The sequence below is a fragment of the Nanorana parkeri genome, unplaced genomic scaffold, assembly GCF_000935625.1.
Source record: "Nanorana parkeri isolate BGI_ZX_2015 unplaced genomic scaffold, ASM93562v1 scaffold52, whole genome shotgun sequence".
NCBI classification, from domain to species: Eukaryota; Metazoa; Chordata; class Amphibia; order Anura; family Dicroglossidae; genus Nanorana; species Nanorana parkeri.
The window spans coordinates 2882644-2900620 of NW_017306320.1; the positions used below are offsets into that span (position 1 = coordinate 2882644).

The 17977-nt window shown below is 41.9% G+C and overlaps 1 protein-coding gene across 1 annotated transcript in view; it reads right to left on the reverse strand.

The window, feature by feature from the left end:
* Positions 1–5657: 5657 nt before the first annotated feature.
* DHX9 (DExH-box helicase 9) overlaps positions 5658–17977 on the reverse strand; it is a 31138-nt gene continuing 18818 nt past the window's right edge. The window contains exons 13-27 of the mRNA XM_018575143.1: positions 17393–17475; positions 17129–17285; positions 15846–15946; positions 14469–14682; positions 13329–13423; positions 13149–13222; positions 11954–12106; positions 11674–11834; positions 11437–11548; positions 11132–11293; positions 10921–11048; positions 10607–10836; positions 7939–8054; positions 6811–7011; positions 5658–6117 (exon numbers count right to left, since the gene is read on the reverse strand). Of these exons, the coding sequence (XP_018430645.1) occupies positions 5694–6117; positions 6811–7011; positions 7939–8054; positions 10607–10836; positions 10921–11048; positions 11132–11293; positions 11437–11548; positions 11674–11834; positions 11954–12106; positions 13149–13222; positions 13329–13423; positions 14469–14682; positions 15846–15946; positions 17129–17285; positions 17393–17475 (2411 nt within the window). The 3' untranslated portion in view covers positions 5658–5693. The remainder of the gene's footprint in view (positions 6118–6810; positions 7012–7938; positions 8055–10606; positions 10837–10920; positions 11049–11131; positions 11294–11436; positions 11549–11673; positions 11835–11953; positions 12107–13148; positions 13223–13328; positions 13424–14468; positions 14683–15845; positions 15947–17128; positions 17286–17392; positions 17476–17977) is intronic.

Here is a 17977-nt window from a genome sequence, read left to right on the forward strand (position 1 = left end):
CTTTTGGTGCTAGTTTTGTCAGAAACATTTTTCAGGCAGCTGTACTTCACTTTTTTTCTGGTGTCCGTCCCTCTGTTTGAACTGCTTTTGAACATCCCTACATCTGCAAATTCTTCAGAGCTGTGTCCCTCAATGGACAACAAGAAAAGGATTTTATGGTAAGATGGAGAAAATAGGATTTTGTTCTTACTGTAAAGTCCTTTTCTCAGAGTCCATTGAGGGACACAATGGGCTCCCTTGCCTTACGTTCCTTTGCACTGCTTGCTACAACTGGCAGGTGTGACGTGGCAGGGGTTATGTCCTTAAAGTGACAAGCTTTTAATTTGTTTGCCTAGTGTCCATTTATCCTAGAAGCAACAGCAGAACTCCCCATCTCTGAATTATTCAGAGGTGTGTCCCTCAATGGGCTCTGAGAAAAGGATTTTACGGTAAGAACAAATCCTTTTTTTTATTTTGGGCTATTGAGCAACCATAAACAACCACTAATAGGCCCAATGTGAACAAAACTGGGGACTGTCTGCAGTTAAAGGGCTGCCTGAAGGACCAATGCCTGAATCTAGCACCGGAGGAGGCCAAAGACCCCACCTGGTAGGACCGGGCAAGATCAGGTGGTAAGTTAAGAAAGTCACCTCAGATTTGAGAAGCCTCTAAACCTCAACTCACTTGATCCCTATACTGGCCAAGAAAGGAAAGATGGTGCATGAAGAACTGTCAGGGCAGACATCCACCTCACCAAGGTGAGGACTACCTATGAAGACCTCTGAGAATGGCTTGGTGCTGCACCAATGCCAATGCACACAGAAAGCACTCTCCAGCAAACTTGTTACCAAAACAGGGTCTGGACAACACCTTATGTGGGATCAATTGCCCAAAGGTCACTTACTGGCTAGCCTAACAATGTCCAGTCCAGTGGGGTCTGGGTATGGCATTCCAAGCTAAGCTGAGGAAAAGCTTCTCTGGATAGCTACCATATAAATACCAGTTCAAGGAACGATGAAGAGAAGAATGTGGTTTACAGAAAAAGATTAAGTGGTACTGAAGTAATTAAATGCTAGTAAAAGAAAATAGGTTAGATGTTTCTCAACAGAGCTAAGAAGAAAATGTACAATTTCCTAGGGCACGTTCGAAAAAGTAAGACATGCTAGGGGTAGGAGTGGTTATCCTGGGCTAGCCTACAGATTATTTAACAGATCAGATCCCCCATGATGGGCTAAAAATCACTATTTCATGCAATATGAATGATTTGGAGCCGTCTGCTCAGATATACTATACAATATATAGAGTTAAGTTAAAATATACATAGGGTAACTAACTTAGAGACCTATATGTGATATGAAAGACATATTTTGAATTTTAGAGGGGTCTTTCAGTGTTAGGCTATTGAAACAAAAGATGGTACCAATATAAGAATCATTTGCAACTACCAGGCCATGTAAATGTTGTGTAAATGTAACTTCACTATCACTTGGCAAACAAGAAATCATTGATGTTGGCAGTGGTATAAACACAGAGTACAGTAAAATGTGCAAAAGTTATTGGTCTGGCACAACTAAAAATTGGCATGTAGTTGATAACATATGGCAGCAGCTGATATGTTGGGCTACTGCTACTGTAACATAAATCCCTGAAACACATTTTATTCAATAATTATGTGGGCTGTGTTAAGGAATGTAATGCAGACTAATGAGAAAGTACTGTATGTGCTTGTTTGACTGTTCAGAAAGCATTCAGAACTGGCATTACTTGTGATGCAATGCATTTTTGTTGCTTTCTTATGTGTAAAGCCATTGTTTAACATAATGTGTGAAACCATCTAAGCCAGTCTTTGGTAACGATGGAATTTTTAATGCTTATGTATTTTAATGCATAGACTTTTTGTTGCTTATTCATGTTTTATACTTTTTTAATTATGAAGCTTGTGGACCATTTTTTTTCAAGAATACTGAGATGCAAGAAAGACCCTAGAGGTTCAGAAAAAGTTGTGACACACATTGTGGCAAACATAATGACTGCAGATATGGTAAGAAATTATAGATTTATGTGAAATAATGCATTTTGTGTGACAACATGCCTTACTAAGAAAAGGTGTAACAGATCACATCTATCTTTGTACTCCTACAACCACCTTAGGACCAGAGCAAAATGGTAGGTGCATTTTTATGTTGCACAATATTTGCGCAAATCGATATTTTTAGGAACAAATACACTAACAAATTTTAGTGCACAAACAATACCCAATATTTCGGGAACATATAAAAGATGGGGTCCTGACATGCCAATGGATACCAAATATGCCAAGCATTAAAATCGTGCATGCCCATGCAATGGTGAAAAACGATGGTACTCAGAATTGTTGCTCATATTGCAATGTTTGTTGTGATAGCTAACGTGCGGCGCAATTTCCATTTACGTATAAATGCATGTCCTACGTGTCAGTTTGCATTTATTTAATATGGCACCAGGATGGGGTGGTGTATTGGATCATCTGTCTGCAAGGTTGTTGGTCTCTGGAGGAATCCACGCTTCCCATAATTGTCCTGGAGTTGAGGGCAATACGCTTAAAGTTATTTCACAGGACCCATCTCCTGACTGGTTGCCCGGTTTGGATTCAGTCAAATAATGCCATAGCGGTGGCATACATCAGTCTGCAGGGGGGGGGGCACAAGGATTGTATTGGTGATGGAGGTATATTTGATCATGGATTGGGTGGAACTTCATGTTCCACCGATCTCAGTGGTCTATATTCCAGAAGTAGAAAACTGGCAGGTGGATTTTCTCAGCAGGCAACATCTAGATCTGGGAGAATGGTCTTTTCACCCAGAGGTGTTTCAACATCTTAGTCAGTGCTGCGGTACGCCGGATGTGGACAGATATGTGTTCAGAACAAGGGATTCAGTGGTGGATGCCTTAGTGGCTCCATAGGATCAGTACACAGTTATGTATGCTTTTCTTCACTAACCCTGTTACCTTTTCTGCTTCGAAGGATAGAACACAAAAGAGTTCCACTCATTCTTGTCGCTCCAGATTGGCCTTGCAGAGTGTGGTATGCCGATCTGGCTCGTCTGTTGGCAGACAATCCCTGGCTTCTTAGTGATAGGTCCCTAAGACAACAAATCTGGCCAATCTTCTACCCTGCTTCTTGGGTTTTAACAGCCAGGCTATTAAAGCCAGGGACTAAGTGTTGAGAGACAGAGGAGTTTCTGATTCTGTATTCCAACTATGGTTAAGGCTCGTAGATGTTCATTTTCTAAAAATGAATCACCGGATGCGGAACGTTTATTCTCGTTGGTGTTGGAGTCCTTAGGGTTTCCCCACGGATTTGTTTTGTATTTTCAGAATTTAATCTTTCCTTCAGTCAGGGTTAGATCAACGTTTCGCTCTCAGTTCCATCAAGAATCAGATATCTGCCATGACAGTCCTTTTTCAACATCCTCTTGCTTCTAATTCCTTGATTTGTACTTTTGTTCAGTGAGTTACATGTGTGGTCCCTTCCTTTTGAACCTATAAGAGACATTTCTTTGTCCTTGTCATCCAAAAAGGTTGCTTGTTTTCAGCTATTATTTGAATGAAGACAACTGTTTACTTTCACTTTGCCCTGCTCTGGTTCATCAAGGTAATTTCTCTTCATCAGTTTGGATGTTGAGCGAGCTGTTAAAGAGTTTGTCAGATACAACTTCCTTTAGACTTCAGACTGTTTGTTCAGCTTCAAGAGCCACTATTTTTAGGTGGATTTGACCACCCGAGTATATGGGAGAAATGGGAATGATATAGAAAGTCAGAAGTATTCAGGAGCCTGAAAAAGAAGGATAGAGAGGAAAGGAAGAGATATAGAGATGAAGCCTCCACAGGATATTTAGAAATATAATGGCCAATATATGATCAGCAAATTCACCGAGTAACTTAAAACAATAAATATTATTCGAACTTACTTTTTATAGTAGATTTTAAATGCAATCGACCTGTATGTATGGAAGTAATGATGAGGAATGAGGATAGAATGGAGGAAGGGTGATCGAAGGCGGTTTATACATAAAATTAGAAGTGCAAAATGGGATAGATTGAATTGTCACAGGGTTAAGCAAATAGAAATTTAGGTGGGTATAGTATTAGAGAAACAAAGGGGATAACAACACTTACAGTTGAACACAACCAATCTAGAGTACACAGTTGGGTGTGGAGTACAATATAAGAATAGGCCTAAGAGGGTAACACTGTCTTAGCACAGGATGGGTATTTATATCACATTATACATTTCAGTGGTTTCGTAATAGTTCTTTTTTTTTAGGGGGGGGCATTTTAAGAAATAGGAATAGGAATATACTTTTGCAACAGAACAATAGGGAATTCACACATAGGAGAGTACACGGAGCATGATAAACACTTATGAAGTTAAGTCACATATGAGGGAAGAATTAGTAAAGGGTTTTAGTGGATTCACTTACTGCCTAGAGTTCACTTTCCTCCTTAATAGAGGAGTAGATTCTGAATGAATTAAGAAATGGGTGTTATAGTAATAATAAAATACGAGGTTATGTAGCTTTTTTTAAATATATTTGTGTACACCCAGAAATTTTTATATGTGTGATGTATATATGTATACTGAAATAAAGATATATTAACCCAAAAAAATAAAATGCCCTTTATCACTTTATATGCAGCTTGATGGCCTTACAGTAATAAATAGCAAAAATGTTAAATTGGAAGTTAAGCTTTCATTATTTGCTTTTAGTAAAATGCTGTACTTAACCTGCAAATAAAAAAGCCACACGATTTACAAAAGCACATTCTGAATGCAGTTTATTTCTATTGCAAAGAAAAATAAAATATCCCATTTGAACATGTGTAAACACAAATCTACAACACCGTTCATACATTTAACAGTAGTCCTGTTTTTTAAAGTTATCATCAATAAATGTCAGATGATGGCTGTTTGTGGTGACAAATCATTTTGAGAATCAGAAATGTTGGCATTTGTATTCAGAGCAGGCCTGACACTGGCGCTTTAAATAGGCAATAAAAACTAGCGGCCAACAGTAGTGCCAGGGCCTTCCATCAGGTAGGTATATCACAGTAATAACGCACTGAACCCCGCCCCTCCACTGGTAAGGAAAGTTAAAGCAAACGATGCAGACTAGCTACTATTTTCATTTTATTTGACTGCATTTATAAAAAAGGTTAAAAAAAAAAAAGTTACAACACTTTGTACATAGAGAAGGTTTACAGCCTTTCTGGGGAGCAACATGCTCCGACTCTAAAGCTGCCCATACACCTTATGATTATCGCACGATGATCGAACCGTCCTTCGATTTTCGTACATCTGCCCCATCATGCACAGGTCATTGTGGGTTTCAATTAGCGTTCGTTAGTAATATCACCTTGACGAATTTTGTTGATTGACAGAGCAGATTTTTGTTTGCGCACGAGCAGTGTTCTTGTTGCGATTTTTGTTTCTTGTACAAAAACGCCACTAATCCATCGAATTGCGTACGATTTCGATAAACGTTTTCTAGCCTGCTGAAAGACAAAAGTCTTTGCGGTTGTGCTCTTCCCATCAACTGTGCGATTATTGTACGAAAATGCGTTCGCAGGCGAAAATCGTGCTATAAATCGTAAGGTGTATGGGCACCTTTACACACAGTGAGAGGAGCGCAAAAGAGGGATCTTAAAAGTCTTTAGGGTTTTCTTGTTTGGAATCAGAAACCACCTCTTCCTCCAAAGCCACCACCTCGGTTCTGGTTTCCTCCACGGAATCCACCTCCTCCAAAGCCTCCACTCTGATTGCCGCCTCTGTAGCCTCCCCCCTGGTTGCCGCCCCTGTAGCCACCACCTTGATTGCTTCCTCTGTAGCCACCACCTTGACTGCCTCCTCTGTAGCCACCACCTTGATTGCCTCCTCTGTAGCCACCACCTTGATTGCCTCCTCTGTAGCCACCACCCTGGTTGCCTCCTCTGTAGCCACCACCTCTGTTTCCACCCCTGAAGCCACCTCCGTAGCCTCCTCCATAGCCGCCTCCTTGATTGCCACCCCTGAAGCCTCCGCCTCCGCCATATCCTTGGTAACCACTTCCACCACCATCCAAGCGAGCCATTTTAGGTGGACGAGGTCCATCTCCAAATCTAGGGAAAAAGAATTTTTAGAATATTAAAAATCTGTAAAATTTTGAATTGTAAAACAGTTACTAGACTGTAAAATGTTCTTTCCCAGCTCATCTTTAAAAAGTGAATGAGAAATGAAGTTCTAGTGATCACACATTTTTAGACTTATCTGTATATTTATATAAGAAGCCATATCAGATAGTACAACACAAATTTTGATGTTACTATCTGGACAAAAAAAAAAAATGTATCAAGCACGAGGTGATGATAGAGCAAAAAATGTAGTTCTGTCATCTGGCAAGACAAATTTACTGTCAGCATTCTGTTACTTGATCAAGCTCACCCTCTAGTGGTCAGAAAGTGTGTTAGATCCGATAAAAGGCATGCCCAAGTCCAAAGCAAAGGGCACCCTTACATGGGCTTGAAGATCTATGGTCTTTGTCCAATTACGTGATTGTGACAGACATCCACTATTTACTTTGGATGAACTGAGATTACTGCATTTCAATACATATGTATCCATTTAGGGTCCACTGACGTGTGGGCCTGAGCCGATATAATGTGTCATCACAGAAAAAGCGAGATCTGAAGTGCCCACATTTTAGATTATGAAGTATAGCACACAATATTTTGACTACCAGCACCAGTACTCCATGTCTCTATTCCATGTATAAGTCACTGATGTAATACAGAATTGCTAAATGATCTGCCTACCTGCTATTCCCCATACTGAGATTGATTCCAGCTGTAGAGGACTTGGATATCATACGGATAATGTTCAGCATCTTCTCATTGGTTGGGTCCAGCTGGGATAAAATCGCTGGATCTTTAGTAACTTCGACAACAAGTGCTTCCATTGCAGATCTTAATGCAGTAATACAAGCTGCATCCTGGTGTGGCATTTGCAGTTTAATCCTAGAAAAAGACAAAAACGTTAAACATTACATCTTCATTTTCTTAACACGAATGTGTATTTCAGTTTACCATTCCCCATATATTTAGCTTCGCTGGGCTATTCTGCCGTTTGTTGCCCAAACTAAGCCATCAAGTGCCAAAGTCAGGACAGGTCTCACTCTGCCCTGCAGGTGGTTCTGGGTGGAGATGCAGAAAACATGAACATCTCCACAAAGACATGAAGTACTTGTGCCTACTAAGTCGTCTGCTGACCTGCAATGTGTATTAGAAACTTTGATTACCATAAAAGTGGACCCATCGTTAAGACTCCGATCTGCCATTTATCTCACTTTCTAAGTCAGAGAAGTAACAGAAGTCCTACTGAAATCAGTGCTCTGGATCTCTTAGTGGCCGATCTTGAGACCAAATGTCTAGACATTCTTTTACATGTCCTCTGATGAGTGGGAAGATCAGCCAACAAGTCAATCTCGCACGCTGGGATCCTAAAGAAGTTTCTGCAGCTAAGGCAAGTGTTTTGGGCCATCAAGGAGTAGGCTGGTTGGAGATAAGTCCACCCCTTCATGTTTGCTAAGCTTTTAAAGGGCCTTAGAATTGCCATATTCAGCTGTAATAAACCAGTATACAACTACCAAGTAGCAAAGACATCCAGATGTCAAAACTATATGCCCCAGAAGTCTCCAGTGCCCCCCCCAATAAATAGCAACATATATCAAACTATAAAACAGGCTTTAGAACGAGCACATTACAGTATTCCACAAAGGACAAAACATCAGGATCTTATTAGGAACACATCAGTTGTTGCAAGATCTCAGCTTTACTGTGTGAAACTGACTGCTAAAGCCAGCACAGCTGTTCTAAATCAGACCCTGGAACCACCTCTTCCAGCTTTACAAACATGGACACAATGTGCAACGTCAATACACTTACCAGTCATCAAGGATTATCATCTCTCCATCTGACAACACTTTCTTGGAGGCAAACAGTAACAGCTGTAATGGGCTCACCATGGTCATACCCTTTGCAGAGATTGCACGAGTACGGATCTGAAAAGGAAAAACGAGGAAGCACCTCCAGGTTAATTACACAAATTGTAAATGTTACTTGTACTTGTTGGGAGCACATCTAGATGGGTCTTTAAACCAAGCTTAAAATTCTACTTTATCCAAAAAGATTCAACCTCACTGCTGCCCTGGAATGGAGGATCCCTCTCCATACTCCATGTAGTTGAGAAAGGCTGAGTGTTCACATATTCCTACAGACCGCCCTACGCTCACCCCAAGTGCAGGTCCGTATGGGTGCGTGTTTCCTGGCTTGGACGCAGACAGGATCCATCATATCAGCGTACTAGTACGGACACCCGCACAGATGTGCAGGGCGGGTGAGCGTAAGGCGGGGTACTCCCACAGAGAAGGACGGGGGCGGCGTACTCCCATAGAGAAGGACAGGGGCTGCGTACTAATCACACGCAGCACCTGTGCCCGATACAGGCCGTGCACGCAGCACGGAGCTGTACATGCCGACCTTTTCTAGTGTGAATAAGGGCTAATGGCTTGTTGCAGAGCTAGTGACCAGAAGTCAGCAACATTTTCTTACAGAACAGTAATAAGGTCATTATGTCTCCTAAACAAATACTAAGACATGTGTACCCATCTTGTTGAAGCAACCTACAATGACCATGTATTGTTGTAATGTATAAGTGTCTTTTGCAAAACCTCTCTTCTATTTAGTCCAGTGCTGGGCCTCCAGAATGCTGCAGAGTACACACAGCTAGTCTAACAGGCCAAATGCATGAATAGTAAGTGACATTTCTCCTTGTCCACTGGGGGACACAGTAGTCCTTAAACTGTCAGGTTATATTGCTCCCCTACAGGGGAATTGGACACAGGCAAATAAAAAAAAATTGTAGGCCAGGCCAGTATAAGCCCTCCCACTACCAGCAGGTTTTTAGCCACTGTGGAAATAGTTTATTTGCTCCTTGAGTGAGACACGATTCTGACATTTGGGTATACTGCCACCTACAGGAAGATTTGGACACTGGCAAACAAACAGTGACCAGCCTAGTATCACCCCTCCCATTTCTAGCAGTTTTTGCTCGTGTCCTAGGAAGGTGGACATCTTTCTAGCAGTAACAGCTTTACTGGCCATGTTTCAAATGTCAATACTTTTTTTTCTTCAATCAAGATTTCAGCTACAAGCTGCTTGAGCCTTCTGCATCTGGATGGGCAAATCCTTATTAATAGCTTTAGAGCAGGGGTAGCAAACCTCCGGCCCTCCAGCTGTGGTGAAACTACAAATCCCATGATGCATCTCTTCGGGAGTCATGTCTGTGGCTGTGAGAATCTTGCAATGATTCATGCTGTGCCCGCCCTTTCTCCTGTACATTCCTCCAGTCAACGCTGGAGGATCGGAGAGGGGGAAACTGTAACTTCCACTGGTGCTGCTACCCATCTAGGGTCTCTAGTAGACATATACTAGTGTCCGCCTGTGACCCAAAGCTACAGCTCGCGGTATACTGAGACTGCCACAGACGGGATGGATTCCGACAATGCTATCTAGAGGCAGCGCCAGCTGTGCCCGCCCTTTCCCCTGTACATTCCTCCAGTCAACGCTGGAGGATCGGAGAGGGGGAATCCCTGCGGGGAACTGTGACTGACAGTCACTGCTCTCTGCAGGGAGATGATCGAGAAATGGTATGTGTTCGCTCACTACCTCGGCGTAACTCCAACCTCCATTAATACGTATTTAATGTAATAAATATATAAGTGGAACTGTATATAAACATCTAAATATACAGCTGAACAATATGTAAGGATAGTTTTTCCTGTCAACAGTTAAGAGTTGGGCTCTTGCGAGTCACAAAACTGTCACACGGCACAGCCACAAAGAAGGATGGAGCGCCACAATATTAAGAGTTCAGAAGATGTTGTTTTACAATAGGATACAAGCCAAAGTGTTTCTAGGGCGTCTAAATGTACTTTAATAGCCCTGATGGACGGTGCAGAGTATTTTACAATAAAACAATTACAGTGGGTACCTGGCAGCCCCCAAAATGCATTGCTTGTATCATAAGGATGAAAACTTTTTTTGACTAGTGTGGAGCTTCACCCTTCCTTGTGGGTTCTGTCTGAAATGTAATCTTGTGGCACCTTCATGCATTAGGAGCTGCCTTGCAAGGGAGATCACAATCTTCAACAGATTCTCAATATAAAGTGGAATCAAACAGTGCGAGTATCCAACTCTCCCCATCTACAGCTTTAGAAACACTACACAGCCAAACAGTTAGCAGCACTCATTACTGACTGCATAGCAACTTCCTGTGTCAACCGCCTACTAATACGTAGTGCAATGATGTTCTTCCTATGTCCAATTGCCAAATGACAAAAGGAAGCTACAATGCTGAAAATAGAAATAATGGTGTCACTAGGTGGCAGGGTGTGTATATCATAAAACAGCCAAGCAGAATACATATTTTCAGCATTTAAACAAATTTCAACTGTATTCCGTCATTTGCCTTGTGATCCTCTTTAGGACACATTGTTTTTTTTCTGCAGTCTTTATGTGTGGTCCATGAAAGCAAAAAGGCTAGGCAGCTTACCTTCTCACTGAAGACGAAGAATGGAGACGGATACTTTGAGTCTTGGTTGCTGAAAGGGCAGTTGACGGAAGACTTGTGGATAAGTGCGTTTCGGCCCTCTGTGGTCAGGATTTTTCGCTTCTCCTTGTGGTAGCAGACGTTGGGATAAACCCCAAAAGCCAACAGTGAAATCACTACATCTAGGTTATTATCAGGGCCAGTGTTATTGAAGACTTGATTCATTAAACAATCTGTTGAGGAGGGAAAAAAAATGATTACACACGCACACACAAAATACTGCAGCAAAGTTGAACACGTCAGTAAGGATGACTTACCTTCAGGGAACCCGGAATTGACCAAGATATCCTTCAGCTGTACCTTGGCTTCCCATGTCATGCGTAATGTGGACATATTGAGGCGTTTATGCTCACAGAATCTGATTTCAGCATCTTCCCCTCCCATTCTATACAAAAGAGAACCATGGTGAGCACACAGAAGATACATGTTGAATTACTTTCACACAGGTCTCCTGTGCACTGAGCTTACCTCGCATCATCCCAAGCCTGAAACACTGACAGCAGCGCTACATGATCTGAAAATCTATTGCCAGCAAAGTTTCTGTGCACATATCCCAATCTCCTTCCTTCACTGATGAAAGGTTCGGGGAAACAAGTGGCAGCTGAAATAGTGCACACCGCATCGCCAACACTGCAACAGAACAGAATGTTAATACCGAACTCAGCACTCAGATATAACATTCAAATACAGAAGTCCCTCAGCACTCAAAGCCACATACTAGTGTTATATATATATATATATATATATATAAAAAAGGACCAGATTGTACTTACTAAAAGATACAGCCCATTATCATCATCTTTCCAAGACGGGGCTCGATAGGGAGTTTAGCTAAAATCCTTCCCAGAGGCGTCAGCTCATCATTCGTGTCCAATGCGTCCAGCTCTAAACACATGGATGTTAACATTTAACTAGTGATCTACAACATTCAAATTTGAAGCAGATCCCCAGCTAACGCTCAGCTGTTCACACCAACAAAGGCCTGAACCAAGACACCCAACATTACTTGCCTCTCAGCGTGTGTTCAGCTTCGATCACAGCATCCAGTGGAGGGGGTTCTATGGCCTTTGACAGGAATTGTCCAATACCACCCAGGCGAAGTAGTTTAATACTCAGAGCAACTTCATGCAATGGAGTACGGAATATTTCTGGGGTAAGGTGGGTTTCCAAGCTACATAAAAAAGGTAATAAAAAAAGTAAAACTATTTTTTAGCTGTCCCAAAAAAACCCAACACAATAAATTTACTTCATTCCATGACCAAACACGAGGCTAAACAGTGATTTTCTCACCGTTCAAAGCGTGCGTTGCTGCACAAGTGGAAGCAGAATCCCGGACGCACACGGCCTGCTCTTCCTTTCCGCTGTTCAAGATTGGTCTTGGAGGCCCAGACTGTGGCATAATTTGTCATGTTGTTGTGAGACGTGAACAGTTTTACCTTTTGTCTGTAAAGAGAATGACCAAACCAGGATTAGCAGGTTACCTTGGAGAAAACTTTCACAATAAAAGGGTTGGATAAATAATCTATGCTCTATAATTGGAGTATTGCTTGTGATAACCAGGCCAGTTATTAACTCTCAGCATGCAATAATTGGCTCTGGCAGCGTGAGCACTCAACCAACTCTTTATAATGGAAGAAGACAAAGTATAATGTATGTGATAGTGACACCATCACGTCACTCTGTAAAGAAGACAAAAGGCATCCATTTCAACATAGAAAATGTACAGCCATTTTGTAAACACACAAATACACGCACAGATGCATACATACCCACACATTAGGGCTGCTATTAATGATTATTGTCATAGTCGATTAGTTGGCTGATTATTTTTCCGATTACTCAGATAAAAAAAAATAAACACCATCCTTAATTTAAAATAAAATGTACACATGCAGGTGTTACAAAGTTCACTTCAGAAGAAAACTGCATGCACAATTTTTTGCAACCGCACTGCACTGGAATGCACAGCGTTGCTGTACTGTGTGTTCCAGTGCGGTCGATCACACTGTCGGTGGGAGGTGCGTTTGGAGTGCCATTTTTGCAACGCACCTCCCGCAGCAGAATGTGTCAGGCCTAAACGGAAACTAACTTTTCCCCACCTTTTATACATTTTTGTAAAAAGTAATTGTAAGCACATAGCGATTAAATAGCTTCAGCCCGGGAGCGACAGCTGCCAGTGGAGAGATTCCATAGACGGCAGCTGAATGTAAATACAGCAGGTAGTGGGCTGGTGCAATAGCCAATAGCAGGCTGGCTATTGCACCCACCCACTGCTTACTGTGCCCTCCTACCAGCGTGGAGGAGAGAGCTAGGGAATCCAACCAACTAATCGATGAGAATAGTTGAGAACTATTCTCAAACATTTAATTTGTTGCAGCCCTACCACACATACACATATAGGAGACACACACACACACAACCCCTGAAAAGAGTGTAACATTATGTTAAACAATTATTGCGTCTACAGTAATGAGTATAAACTTACTTGCAGGAATCTATGACGTACACAACATCATTGATTGTAATACTGCTTTCAGCAATGTTCGTAGACAGAATGACCTAAAAATAGAAGTGATATGTCAGAGCTACAATACACACTGACTGGCTAATACACAGGTCACTACTGACCTTTGCCTCCAAATTCTTCAGGAGAATAAAGTTTTACCTTGATTATTCCATCAGGAACAGGATCAAACACCCTCCTCTGCTCTTCTCGTGGAATCTGAGAATGAAGTGGCAAAATCCGGTAATGGTGACTGCCTGAAACAAGTCAGAAGACAGACCACTTTTAACTGCTGTATGATAATGCAATCTCTGTATTGACATGCACTGATGTGTGAACGCCTGTTAGCTATGATGCACAAAAAACAATTCTTAAAGCTTATCGTTAAAAAAAGAGATCTATGAGGCGAGTGAAAAAAAATCACTCAGGTCAGCTCAATAGATCGGGAAGTGAGCGAACACATATTGTCGCTCGCTCACCTCACTTCTCGATCTATCCCTGCAGAGAGCCGTGACTGCCACTCACGGTTCCCTGCAGGGATTCCCCCCCCGTCCCATCCTCCAGCGCTGACTGGCGGAACGGACGGAGGGGGGGGCGGGTACAGCTGGCTCTAGATAGGCAGAGCCAGTTGTCACTCACGTAGCTGGGTGGATCCAGACAGTAATGGTCGGGATCCGTCCCGGCGTCTCAGCATACCGTGAGCTGTAGCTCGCGGTATACGGAGCTTTGGGTGACGGGAGGACGCTAGTTTGTGTCCTCCCCGTTACCCTTAGGAGAACTATGGGGGAAAGTTCTCTTTTAATACAATATCCAATAAAAGATCCTGAGCTCAGTCAGTTACCCAATACTGGTCCCGTACCAGTCTTGCCTGGCAAGCAACAATTACAACTGACCTAGCAAATCCACCCCAGCCAACTGCAACCCCCACCCCCAGATCTGCATGGACTGGGGTTGTCGGAGAAGTCCTGAAACTATTATATTGCATTTGCTTTAGGTAGTTTTGTACCGACAATGCTTTTTTTGTAACTGGAAAAGTTGAGTTTTTTTCCAGTTGGGTTTCACCCAATTTATCATCTGTCTACTGCTTCAAGGGCAGCGAACTGCTCATGTCCACCACTATTGCCAGTAAAGTCTGTAGCCCTATGCCCTGTGCTATTAATGTATGACTATATACTTGTTACTATGTGAATATTGCTGAAAACATTTCTAATACAAATCTATTGAAAGTGAAAATGAGGAAAATTGCCAAGTGATCCCCTGAAACAAATGTTAACAGTAGAAAAAAAGTCAAATAAAAATTACCAAAGTGTGGGTTCATCTCAAGATGCTTCTGCATGGTGTAAATGAGGTTCCAGCCAGGTAAAAACACCAGAACAGCACCAGGTACATTTAGAGTTTCGATGTACTTAAGGAGAGCTTCAATCAATTCAATTGGCGTCTCCTTCTCACTCATCTGTGACATTGAACGCTTGGTCTCTGGGCCGTAATCAGGACCGCATATTAGATTGCAATTTGTCTGCAGAAATACATACAATGTTTACAATGAAAGAACTAATGCAGGTTAAACCACAAAATGGTCAGTCCACCCAAAAGTGAATTGAAGGCGATTGCTCTGCCACCACCCCTGGCTCGATTCCCACTTACTGAAGAGTTTTGATCCACATTATGGTGTTTCCCATCTTCCTGTTCTATTCTACATACTGTGATAACTCATACATTAAAATGCCAACAGATGAAGTGAGCCATATTGATATGGCAGTCCACAGACCTGGAAACATGAATACAGGTCTCATCCTCTAAGGCCCTGAAAAATCTAAAACTGTCAAAGAAAACCTGTCATAAAAGAGGGATGGGGGCTTCTGATTATGCATTGGTCTGGCTAAGTTAACCCTCTGGATTCAGTACTTAGGGGGATCTCTAACCTGGAATAAGCATGTAGATCAGGAAAACCCATATGCTCACACCCACTTGTTCATAGTCAGTGCACAAAATTAATGGAATCAAAAAGTCAGCATGGCAGACAGGCAACTTATTTTCATCAGGAGGGGTAAGCAATGGCCGTTTTCATGTTTCTTTTATGACAGTATTCCTTAAAGCAGTTTCAAATCTCTGGCATCTATCAGAACCAAACATGAGCCATCAGCTTTGGGTGGACTAACCCTTTATTCAGTTTGAATATAAACACAGCAAAAAACAATCTGAGAAGAGTACTTGACGAGGAACTAATTACATTTGATAACAAGGGTTTTTTGGTACAAGAGTCTTAACTGCCAAAAAACTGCTTTACTTGCCCGCCATCAAATTTTGTTTTTCTTAGTTTTCACACTGCCTGCGGCGCAGAAGGTGGTGACAGAGACTATCGCAGAAGCGGCAGGAGGGGGCATACTAGACATTAGTGTTCACTTATGCTTTGCATACACATTACGCTTCCTAAAGCAAAGGCCAAAAACCATGTGGATGCCTACATTGGCTATGACATATGGGCTCAAAAAATCCCAGAAGCTAGGAAGTCAGTTGCTCCTTATGAATGACAGCTGACTCCTAACTTTTGAGGTTCTCTAGTTGTTGTCAATGGAGCAGACTCCAAGAAAAAGAAAAAAAAAAAACACAGCTGGCTCCTCAGGCTGGCTTCTGAATTCCATACCAATTTGCCCCCCCCGGGGCTATGTGATCACTTACCTCCTCGTCCTCCCCTCCCTCTTCATCTTTGTCTTTCTTCTTCTTGTCCCTTGGAGGTGGGATAAACTGAGTCATCTGAATACAGTCTTCCAGGTAGTACACTGTTAATAAGGCACATCAAAATTAGACAAATAAAAGTCCAGACATTGTGATAAAAAGCCATGGTGCTCATCCATATGACAGGAACCAGTAACATGAACTTCCCTTTATATATACATCTTTACTGATCCTTTACTAGGGGAAATGGTACGCCATTGAGGCACAGACTTGTAAGTAAAGCAGTCCTACACATAGATGTCCAAAATACAAACCAATTTTATTCAAGCAATTAAATTATCTATAATTTTTTTTTAACAGGATAAAGAGACCCTGACAGCATCTTAAAAATCCACCTGCAGCTCCCTGTAAAAGAAGCAGCTTAATACACATGATCATATACCCACTCTTCTAGAACTCTGGGAAATGCTGCTATTGAACACTTCCATGCATGTTGAATATAGTGTCTCCTGCTACATCATAACAGGACACAGTAGTGACTAGGGGGTTTGCAGCATTCGGTGGGGGAACATGCTATGCGAAGCAGCGTTTTTCTACTTTTTTTCAGTCACGGATTTCAGCAAGCAAAATATCAAGGCACCCCAGTCTAAAATGGAAAAAAAAAAACTAAAATGTAAAAAACAGCATTGTGTGGTCCCTCCAAAATCCATACCAGATCCTTATGCCAGACAGGGGTCTGGTATGGATTTTAAGTGGGTTCCCCACGCAATTAATCCATCTCTGAATTGCTGTCACCCTCCATGGATTAGCGTAATTTGTTTCCATGGTAGTAGCAAGCGGGCATGCCTGCACAATGTAAAGACATGATGCTGTGAAAGTTTTGAGGCACCGCTGAGGGCACCCTGGTTGAGAAAGGCTGCGCTAATCTACACACACAAAGCTAGTGAATGGCACCCTTACAGCTTCTGTCAAACAAACAGACAAAATAATAATTGTGCTGAAGCCATCTCCTTAATCACTCCGGCTTTTGCAAGTCAAAAGCTATGTAAACATGATCATATATTGGACATTGACATCAAAATGTTAAAACCAGTACAAACAGTATGTAGTACATATTTATAGCATATGCAATAAGCAAAAAATGGAAGTGCTAGAGTATAGAGACCGTGCAATTAAACTGGCAGCAACTTTATAAAAGGGGGATTTAGACCAGTCATTTTATTCTAAATCTTTCATGAGACATAGATGCCTGACGAAAGAGGTGGTATACAACATGGAAAACATACCTTGCACAGGAAAGGTTCTGCCAAACACTTCAATGACAGGGCAGTTAAAGAAATATTCACAAAACATGGTGGTGTCTATTGTGGCAGACATGAGGATAACTCTAATTTCAGGGAACGTTTGAATTACATCTCGGAGTACCACAAGCAGAAAGTCAGTCTGCGGGGAAAAAAAAAAATCAATAAGCGCATGCTTCAAAAATCAAAGTGATGCATATTATATTTAGATAACGTATATGAAACACTACTTTAGAATGGCATACTCACATTAATATCCCGCTCATGGATTTCATCCACAATGACGTGGCTGATCCCTCGAATACCAGACTCCAGTTTCCTTAGGAGTACACCTGCCAAGTTAAAGTATACATTTTAATATACACACACTGAGTGGCCAGATTATTATGACCACCTGACGTTTGTAGGCAAATTAGCTATAATTGCGCGCTGAAGTTGCTAGAGGGCCAGACCATTATAAATAGGGAAGCAGGTTGTTTACCACGACAGTAGAAGTGATATTTTTCTGAAGATACGGGTAAACAATGCGATTTAACAGCCTTTGAACGTGGGATGATTGTTGGCGCTCGGAGCCATGGAGCGAGTATCAGCAAAACAGCAGAATTAGTTAAATGTTCAAGAGCAGCTGTTGTTAAAGTGTTTAAAGACTGGACTGTCAGCTGAAAATCTGGGTCTGAATGTGCGAATTGTGGCCGTCAGCGACTAGTCAATGTTAGGGCAGAACGGAGAGTGGCAAGACTGGTACAAGACAACAGAAGGGCAACAGTGCAGTGTCAGATTCCTCGCATCACCTTTCAACAAGGCGGCCCAACGAAGTACTGATGGGATGGTCAT